The sequence below is a fragment of the Eriocheir sinensis genome, chromosome 63 (genome assembly GCF_024679095.1).
Source record: "Eriocheir sinensis breed Jianghai 21 chromosome 63, ASM2467909v1, whole genome shotgun sequence".
NCBI classification, from domain to species: Eukaryota; Metazoa; Arthropoda; class Malacostraca; order Decapoda; family Varunidae; genus Eriocheir; species Eriocheir sinensis.
The window spans coordinates 3,633,283-3,643,282 of NC_066571.1; the positions used below are offsets into that span (position 1 = coordinate 3,633,283).

General features: G+C 42.4%; 1 protein-coding gene across 2 annotated transcripts in view; it reads left to right on the forward strand.

The window, feature by feature from the left end:
• Positions 1 to 2,548, forward strand: part of LOC126986866 (ADP-ribosylation factor-like protein 4C) — an 88,143-nt gene extending 85,595 nt beyond the window's left edge. For both annotated transcript variants that reach the window (XM_050843331.1, XM_050843330.1), the window contains exon 5: positions 642 to 2,548. In XM_050843331.1, coding sequence (XP_050699288.1) covers positions 642 to 833 — 192 coding nt within the window. In that variant the 3' untranslated portion in view covers positions 834 to 2,548. The remainder of the gene's footprint in view (positions 1 to 641) is intronic.
• The last annotated feature ends 7,452 nt before the right edge of the window (positions 2,549 to 10,000 follow it).

Sequence of the window (10,000 nt, forward strand, 5' to 3'; positions counted from 1 at the left end):
ATGAGTGACGAGTATTCAGGGTGGGTGAGGGTGAGTGACTCCTCCCTTACCCCCTCCCTCCTACCCCCCCTTCCACCCTCATGCCTCGCCCAAGCGCCCCACTAAAGCATCCTCTCAGCCCCTGTAATGTTCTGCGTTCTTGCCTCACTCCCACTCCACCCCCCATCCTCTCTCTCTCTCTCTCTCTCTCTCTCTCTCTCTCTCTCTCTCTCTCTCTCTCTCTCTCTCTCTCTCTCTCGTTTTATGGAGACTAACTCAGATGAAGAAGAGGTGAAGTGAAGGTCATGTTTTTTTTTTTCTTCTTTTCTTGTTCTTCTATTTTCTTCTATTCCTTCTTCTAGTCTTCTATTTCTTCTTCTTCCTCTTCTTCCTTTTCCTCTTCGTGTCTTCTATTTCTTCTTCATCTTATCTTTATTTCTTCTTCTTTTTTCCATTTTCTATTTTTCTTCTTTTTTTTATTCCTTATCATTTATTATTCTCCTCTTTCTTCTTATTATTATTCATTCCTTTTTCCTTCTTATCTTTTATTTTCTTGCTTTTTTTCTTGTCCTAATTTTCTTCTTTATCTTATCTGTTTTTTCTTCTATTTCGCCTCCTTCAGTCACCAGCCATTACTCACGCCGTTTCTTCTTCCTCCACAGGACCAGATACACGCCCGCTCTGCCCAAGGCGTGGCACTGAGCCTGGGCTTGAGCGAGGCCGTGGGCGTGGTGTGGGCGGTGGCCCCCGTGTGTGCCCTCACCGGCGAGGGTCTGGACGAGGCCATGGCCACCCTGAGGGCCCTGATCGACAAGGTGCGGCAGGAGGCACGAAGGAGGGACAGATGGCGCTGAGACCACCTCCGCCGCGCCGCCCTCCACTACTTCAGCGGCGAGGACATCCACCTGAGGCCTCCCGCGCATGCCTGTCCGCCTAGAGCACCTCCCACCTGTTCACCGCGGGCACCCTCACCTGTAGTGCCCAGCGGGGACATCAAGGGAGCGTCATGTACCATATTTTCACCCCCTTCACCCCCCAGCACCCCTTCTCCGCCATCTTTCTTCCCTAAGGATTTCGTAGACAAAGCTGAGTTTCCCTTCGGCCCGTCAGCAGCCAGTCTGTGTGCCTCCCCCACAGTCTGAGCGCCTCGGGGTTGGCTGGGCCTTGCCGTGTGTGTCACCCGTTGGCTTATTGTACCGACAGCTGGTTTTTTCACAGGTTTAAGTGTGTGAGCTTTATTTGCGTGTGTTTGTGTTCAGCTGTCGAGTGGTGGTTAGCGAGAAGGACCCACGATGCCTGAGGCTGACGAGGCCGCGGCATGCACCGATGAACGAAGCTCTTGAGACTGCAACGCGATGAAGGAACGTGATGACGGCGGCGCATTAACGGGATTAACGCGCCGCCGATCCCTCACACGGAGACAGGACAAACGAAACCCAACCCCGACGACGACCCTCAACACACGAACCCCAACGAAGACTCGATTACGATGATGAACGACCCACCGATTAAGACTATGCGATACCCGACAACGACCCCCGCGATAGGGCGCTCCTCCCCCCGACGCCTGAGGGGAGAGGACGAAGAACCTGACACTCACGACCACGACTTCGCCTTCCTCAACGACTACGCCAACGAGGAAGGTTATAAGAGGACTGGAGGAGGCTAAGAAGGAGGAAGAGGAGTTAGAGGAGATAATAAAGACGAGGAAGAGGAGGAGGATCGTGTGTGAGGGAAGACAAACAAAGGCTCTGCAGGATTAAGATAGGAAGGTTTGTGTTGCTAACTGGAAGCCCTTCAGACCACAAAGGCAACACGTCAACGCGTACTTGCTGGTGCTGATGCAGGCAGTACTGTGACGCTTTGAGGGCCCCGTGCCGCCCTGCTGGTGCTGATAACGAGCAATATGACAACAACAACTGCAAATACCAACTACAACAACAACATCAAGTAGCTCGTAACAAAATAACGTCTCCTTTATAAAACGGCAAAAAATAACTTCTTTTGCTACTACTGTTCTTACCACTACTACTACTACTACTACTACTACTATCAACAAAAACAACAATACCACTACATATCACCACCATTCCTACAGTAACAATCCTATAAACAACACCACCATTAAAAACAACAACAACAACATTAATTGGTCACTGAAAAGGAAACGCCCATGAAAAAAAAGGAGGAAAAAGAGAGAGGACAACGAGGGCGGGTGTTTGTCCAATTTTTCCTCCTCCCCTTCCCTTTACATTTTCCCTCCTCCTCCTCCCCCTCCCTCCCCCTTCCCTCCCTCTTCCCCATATCCTCATCGCCTCCTCTCGCCTTCCCCAGTCCTCATTTTATCAGTTTTGTTCTCTCTTCGTATTCTTTGTATGTGTTTTATTAATTTTATTTTATCGTAGTGTTAGTTATTTATTTAACGTATTATATTTTCTCTCTCTCTCTCTCTCTCTCTCTCTCTCTCTCTCTCGGTTGCTCCTAAACGCTATATATCTAATCTCGTATAATATATAGTTTCCACATTTTATATCATTTAATCAAGAAATAAACAGTATTATAAAAGCAAGTCTCCGTGTGTCATTCCCTCCCCTCTAAGTCATCAAAGAAAACGAGGTGGTGGGTGGTTGCTACCTAAAGAAAATGGGGTGATGGATGCTTACTACATATATAATTCATGTGTGTGTGCAATATATAAATGTGTCAGTAAGTTGGTGTCATACTTTGTTGGAAGGAAGAAGTCAAGTAAAGGGAAGAAGGGAAAGGAGGAAAGGAAGGAAATGGAGGAAAGTCAAGTGAATGGAAGAAGAGAAAAAACGAAAAAAAGAAAACAGGAAAGAGTAAAGGAAAGTAGGAATCAAGTGGAGAGAAGGAAAGTCATGAAGAGAGAAGGAATTTAGTGGAGGAACGGAGATAAGATGTGTTTTCTCGGTAAGTAGACAGCGTGTTCTATAATGTTAATATTTCTACACTTTCAGAGGACGTGATATGGAGGGGACCAACTGCAGGAGTGTTTGTAAGTACTGCAGTAATGAGGTAGCGTGTTCGTAGATGTCTGAAGCACTTTGGTATCAGTTGTTTAGTAGCAAATAGTTCATCATTAGTAAATTTTGGTGTAGTGTAGTACTGTAGATGGAAGAAAGAAAGAGAAAAGTAAAGGTTAAAGAAAGAAAAGAAGGAATGAAAGAATGGAACAAGAAAGAAAAGAACAACGAAATATAGTAAATATCACCATTATTAGATTTTGGTGTAGTGTAGTACTGAAGGTGGAAGGAAGAAAGAGAGAAGTAAAGGTTAAAGAAAGAAAAGAAGGACTGAAAGAATGGAACAAGAAAGTCGAACAAGAAAGAAAAGAACAACGAAAAAATAATAGATACACCCTCAGTTTTTTATTAGAGGTTTGTGTCGAGTTTTAGATAGAAGACAAAAGAAAGAAAGGTATAAAACAAGAACCTAAAGAAAGAATCGAACCAGAAAGAAAAAAAAAGAAATGTATCAAATATTCCACCACTCCCTTGTTATATGTTGTTGTAGATTGTTAGATAGAAAAGGAGAAAAAAGGAATGAAGGGAGGAAATAAAAGAAAAATTGAACAAGAAAGAAAGGAATAAAGAAAACTAAAAATACCCAATCACTTCGTTATTAGATATTGATGTAGAGTTTTAGTTAAAAGAGGAAAGAATAAGAGGCATGAAAGTATGAGTTTAAGGAAGAATTGAGCAGGAAATAAAGGAACAAAGATAGAAAAACAATCTCGTACCCCTTATGATATGTTGGTGTGGAGTTTTAAATAATAGAGGAATGAGAGAAAGGTATGATGGAAGGAGGCAGATAAAGAATTAAACAAGGAGAGAGGAATAACGAAAAATAATAAATATTACCTCACTCCCTTTTAGAGTTATGGTGTTAAAAAATGTAATTAACGATTTGATCAAGCAAGGAATTATATAAAGAAACAGCAAACAGTCCCTCACCCCCTCTTTAGATATTGGTGCAGTGTTAGATAAATAAGAAAAGAAAAAAACATGAAGGAAGGAAATTAGGTTAGAATTGAATAAAAAAGGAATGATAAAAAAATAGCAAGTGTCCCTCAACCCCTTATTAGATGTTGGTACAGCGTCAATAATTAAGAAAAGAAAAAGACATGAAGGAAGGAAGGAAATTAGGTTAAAACTGAACAAGAAAGGAATTATAAAAAAAATAGCAATGAGTAGCGGGCTTTTTTTTTAATGTTTCCTTTTTTATGCCCTTGAACAGACTCCTTTGCTGTAAAAAATAAAAAAGTGTCCCTCACCCCTTCAATAGATGTTGGTGTAGAGTGTTAGATAAGAAAGATAAGGAAGAGACGCATCAAGGAAGGAAGTAAAGAAATAATAAAGGAAGAAAATAAGATATAGCGAAAGTGAATGAAAATATGGCAAATTGAAAAAAAGGAAAGGTCTTTGTGTATATAAACTGAATTCTTATAAACGTTGCCGCAAATGAGATGTACTGATCATAAACATACAAAAAAGTCTCAGATAAAAACAAGAACAAGATGCTTCTGGACCTGATTAGATAACTTTTATCTTGCAATACAAAATAAAACGAGAATTAGAAAAAAAAGCAAGGATGAAGGTCCGTCTTCTGGTAAAAAATATATTTATTAGAAATGTCGCATAGAGTATGAATTAAAAAAGGGATGAATGAAGGTTTGTCACCATACTGTAAAATAAATTAAATACAGGAGTAAAGTAAGAATTGAAAGAAGATATAACGAAAGAATGATTGACGGTTTGTCCCCACTACGGAAAAAAAATTATACGGAAGCAAAGTAAAAATTGAAAGAGGATATAACGAAAGAATGATTGACGGTTTGTCCCCACTACGGAAAAAAAATTATACGGAAGCAAAGTAAAAATTGAAAGAGGATATAACGAAAGAATGATTGACGGTCTCTCCTCACTACGGAAAAAAAATATATACGGAAGCAAAGTAAAAATTGAAAGAAGACAGAAAACATAACGGAAGAATGAATGAGGGCTTATCTCCCTTACCGTAAAGAAATAAAAATATAATATAGAATAAACTAACTAATTGGGATCATATGTCCGAGGGCGCGTCGCTTCACTCACTCGCAGCCTACACTCCCGACTGCCTTCAAGAGCAACCTCCCACGCAGCTACCTTGCCCATCCCAAGTCCTTCCCGTTAAGGTCAGCTGACTTGCCCCAGCTATGAGTTACGTGGGCGGACTCTTGGCCTCCTCCACTCAGGGTTGTCTCCCACATAAACAACCCTGTAAGCACGATCAATGTCCGGGAGGTGCGCCACGTGCCCATATAGCCGGAGTTGGCGTTCACGGACTACGGTGGCAACAGACCTCGGTTTAGGGCCAGTTTTACAGTCCAAGTTCGATTTAGAGTGAAAGTTCGATTTGGTCTGACTGAATAAGTCTGACGAAAAGTTAGAGCCTTAAGTTCCTGGTTTAGGGCCAAGTCCGATTTAGGGCCAAGTTCGATTTAGGGCCAGTTTTACAGTCCAGTCCAGGAATTTCGATTTAGGGCCAAGTTCAGTTTAGGGCCAGTTTTACAGTCTAGTACAGCAAGTTCGTAAGTTCCCCAACCAAACACAAAATACTACGAAAATTCCTTGTATTGTGTTTGCGATTGATATAAATAGGATTACATTTTAACAGACCACACGGGAAGTCTATTTAGTATCTGGTATTGAGAAGAAAAAACGAATCATTATGGAGATTATAGCTTGGTTTGGGCGCTTACAATGACTCTGTTGGACTGTCGAACTGGCCCTAAGTGTCACAGAGTAGTCGCTGGTCCGACACGAAGTCACTCCTGCGATACCCCGTGATCCAGTGAAGACCCGTGGTACCGAAGGCATCTACAAGTCACTCCCTGTTTAGTGTCCATGTCTAACAGCCATACAGTAAGACAGGGAACACAAGCGGCTTGAAGGTCTGAATCTTTGCCCGCCTGCATGGCTATCGACAACGCCATAATAATTCTCTCTCTCTCTCTCTCTCTCTCTCTCTCTCTCTCTCTCTCTCACCTTCGTTTGAGTACTTGTATTCGTATTATAGGAGTATATGGCGTTGTCGATAGAATTAAGTAAGAAATTAAATAAAAAAAACGAATGAATCAAAAAATTGTATATAACTTTAAAAAAACATTAATAGAAACACATAATCATCCCTGTGGTTACCCGTAAACCCTCACCATCACCTGCGTCTAATTACCTGTCACCATTCATTCAATTACCTGAATGACCGAAAGACTCCCGCAGACTCACCCAGCGCACCTAAATCTTTACCTGTCCCCCGATGACCTGCGTCCCAATTACTACCTGTAGGGCTCGTATTACCTGTGCAGCATCTAATTAACCTTCCAATTATGTACGTGAGGAGGTGTGGGAAGAGGGAGGAGAGGGGACGGGTCTCTCACGTGACCTAATTAATCTTATCAGCAGGTGAGCAAGAGGAAAAAGCAGAGCAAGCAGTGATACCAAGTAGGAGGGAGGCGTGCAGGGAGGCAGATTATGTGACTGTAACAAGCCTGGCTCATGTTTAACGGGTCTTATCGGTTATCGCTTGAATGATGCTAATTTGATGCATGAGTCACTTGCAGGAGAGGGAAAACAATGTGTGCGGGGAGGGGAAGGGGAAGGGTCAAATGTGTAGGTGGGGGAGGGGAAGGGGAGGGGGGTCTAGTGTGTTGGTGGGGGGAGGGGTCCAGTGTGTGTGTGTGTGTGTGTGTGTGTGTGTGTGTGTGTGTGTGTGTGTGTGTGTGTGTGTTTGAGGTGCGTGATGCAAGAGGTTGACCACTGATGGAGGTTGAGTGGATAAGAGCATAGGCAGTTGAGAGAGAGAGAGAGAGAGAGAGAGAGAGAGAGAGAGAGAGAGAGAGAGAGAGAGAGAGAGAGAGAGAGAGAGAGAGAGAGAGAGAGAGAGAGAGAAGAGAAAGTTATCACAACAACACTCGCGACTATATTTACCATAACCCAGAGAGAGAGAGAGAGAGAGAGAGAGAGAGAGAGAGAGGGCGAAGGAGGCTGAGGAGGAGGCTGACCGTGATTCGCTCATTCAGTGTAGGACGTGAATGAGGATGTAAGGGATGAGTGGAGGGCAGTGAAGGATGGGGGCTGATAGTGGAGGTGGTGGTGGTGGAGGAGGTGGTGGTGGTGGTGGTGAGGATGGTGGTGGTGGGGATGGTGGTTTTAAAAGGCGCGATGGTGGTGTTGGGGGGAGGACGAGGGAGAAGGAGAAAGGAGGGAAGAGGGATAAAGTGCAAATAGAACGCAGTTGACTCATTCCTCAACGATGTCAAAGAGGAAAAAAGAAAGAAAGAGAAAGAGAATGAAAAAAAAATTAAAAAGTAAAGAAAGACTAATGAAAAATCAAAAAAGAGAGAGAAAAGAAAGAAGGAAGGAAGGGAAGAAAAGGGAAGAAAAGACTAATGAATGAAATAAAAAAGAGAAAGAAAAGAAAGAAGGAAAGAAGGGAAGAAGAAGGAAAGAAAGACTAATGAATGAAATAAAAAAGAGAGAGAAAGAAGAAGAAAGGAGAAGAAAAGGAAGGAAGGAGAAATATGAAAATGAAAAATCAAAAAAGAGAGAGAAAAGAAAGAAGGAAGGAAGGGAAGAAAAAGGAAGGAAAGACTAATGAATGAAATAAAAAAGAGAGAGAAAAGAAAGAAGGAAAGAAGGGAAGAAAAAGGAAAGAAAGACTAATGAATGAAATAAGAAAGAGAGAGAAAAGAAAGAAGGAAGGAAGGGAAGAAAAAGGAAGGAAAGACTAATGAATGAAATAAAAAAGAGAGAGAAAAGAAAGAACGAAGGAAGGGAAGAAAAAGGAAAGAATGGAAAATATTTAGAAACAGAATAATGAATGTGAAGAAAGAATCCATCAATAAATCCACGAGAAGGAAACATCAAAGAAAGAATAAACAGAAAAAAAGCAAAGCAGAAGAAAACCCAAATACAGAACTGAAAGGAGAAATATGAAAGGTAAAACTAAAGAGAGAAAACAGAAAATAAAGAAAGAAAAATTAATAAAACGAAAAATCAAAGAACAATGACCTCTATGCACAGAGAACGATGAGAAAACGAAATCATTGACGAAAAAAATGACAGGAAATGAGGGCAAAGAATGGAGAAATATACAAAGAAACAAATAAAGGTCAAAGGTCAAACGCATCACTTTCCCAATGCACACAGAAATAAAGAGAAGAACACATGTACAAAAAAGAAGGCTAAAAGAAAGAGAGAAAAACAGTGGTGGTCGAGTGTTGAGGACGCGACGTGGGGATCCCCAGGACGCGGGTTCAAGTCTGGAGTGACATAATATTGCCCACATGCTGTCCAGATCATCTATCATCCCTAACTTCAATGTCTTCGGTCAAGTGGAGGACCGGGAGCAGCATTTTTTAATTTTTTTTTTACAACAAAGGAGACGGTTCATGGGCACAAAAAAAGGGAAACAAAAAAAAAAAAAAAAAGCCCGCTACTCGCTGCTCCCAAAAAGAATCCAAACAGGTGGCCGAAAGAGAGGTCAATTTCGGGAGGAGAGGTGTCCAGATACCAAGCAAATCATACATCACGGCAGACACTGTAAATAAAATCCGCCCTCACCACTATCGAGCTGGGGCCATCCACCAAGCCCCTCAGGAGAGCCTACCTACGGCGGTATAGACAGCAATTAAGAAACATAAAAGCAGAACAAACAAAACAAAGAAAATTAAAACACAGACAAAGCAACAGAGAAGTAAAGGTTTAATCCCCACCTCTTCAACGTCTCAATGGACAGAGGTCTTGCTGAAACGATGTAAAAATGACGGACAGTTGGTACGAGTGATTGTTGTGACGGTAGGAGACGGACGGTTGGTAGGCGTGATTGTTTGGATCGGACAGTTGGTATACGTGTGATTGTTGTGACGGTAGGAGACGGACGGTTGGTAGGCGTGATTGCTTGGATCGGACAGTTGGTATACGTGTGATTGTTGTGACGGTAGGAGACAGACGGTTGGTAGGCGTAATTGTTTGGATCGGACAGTTGGTATGTGATTTTTGTGACGTAAGGAGACGGACGGTTGGTAGGCGTGGTGGCAAGACTGATTTGTTCCTATGTTGTTTATCGCGATGCATTCCTGACGCGCCTAATGAGTGTGGCGCGTCAGTCAGGCTTGTTATTATTTCAACCTCCCGGACACACACACACACACACACACACACAGAGTCATCGGTCAGCATTGTCATTGTTTCATCGTTGTTTCTTTATTTTATTTCTTTGGATTTTTTTATTTCATTCTTTTGACAATTTGAATTTTTTTATCGCTTTCTGTGCTTTTTGGTTCTACATTGATATATATTTTTATTTTTTTTCATAATATCCATTCATCACAACATTACTTATCTATTTAGTTATTTATGTTACGTTTAATATTTTTTTTTATGTAGTTTTCTTTCTCTTCGTTTTTCGACACATATAAATCTCTCTCTCTCTCTCTCTCTCTCTCTCTCTCTCTCTCTCTCTCTCTCTCTCTCTTCCCCTTCCCCCCTCCCACACACATGCATTTGACACCCCCACTCTCCCTCCCACACACACTAAACATCAACATTATCAACACCAACACCAACAACACCAGCATGACATCACCCTAGGCGTCGCGACACTCACCATCATTCAGGCTTCAGCGCCGAGGTATTGCGTCATCGCCGTCTTTTGTCTCTCTGCTCACACCTGATGACGACACCCTCCGCCCCATCCCTCCCCCCGCGCGCAGGTCCGTCTAGGCAGGTGATGTCAACGGAAGGGTGTAATTAGTGTTATCTGAATCACTGCTTTTCGTGGATCTAGATTAGTGGTGGGATTAGTAATTGTCGTTGTTGTTGTTGTTGCTGTTGTTGTTGTTGTTGTTGTTGCTGTTGTTGTTGTTGTTGTTGTTGTTGGAGGAGGAGGAGAAGGAGAAGAAAGAGGAGGAGGAGAAGGAAGGGGAAGAGAAAGAGGAAGAGGGGAAGGAGGAGTAACA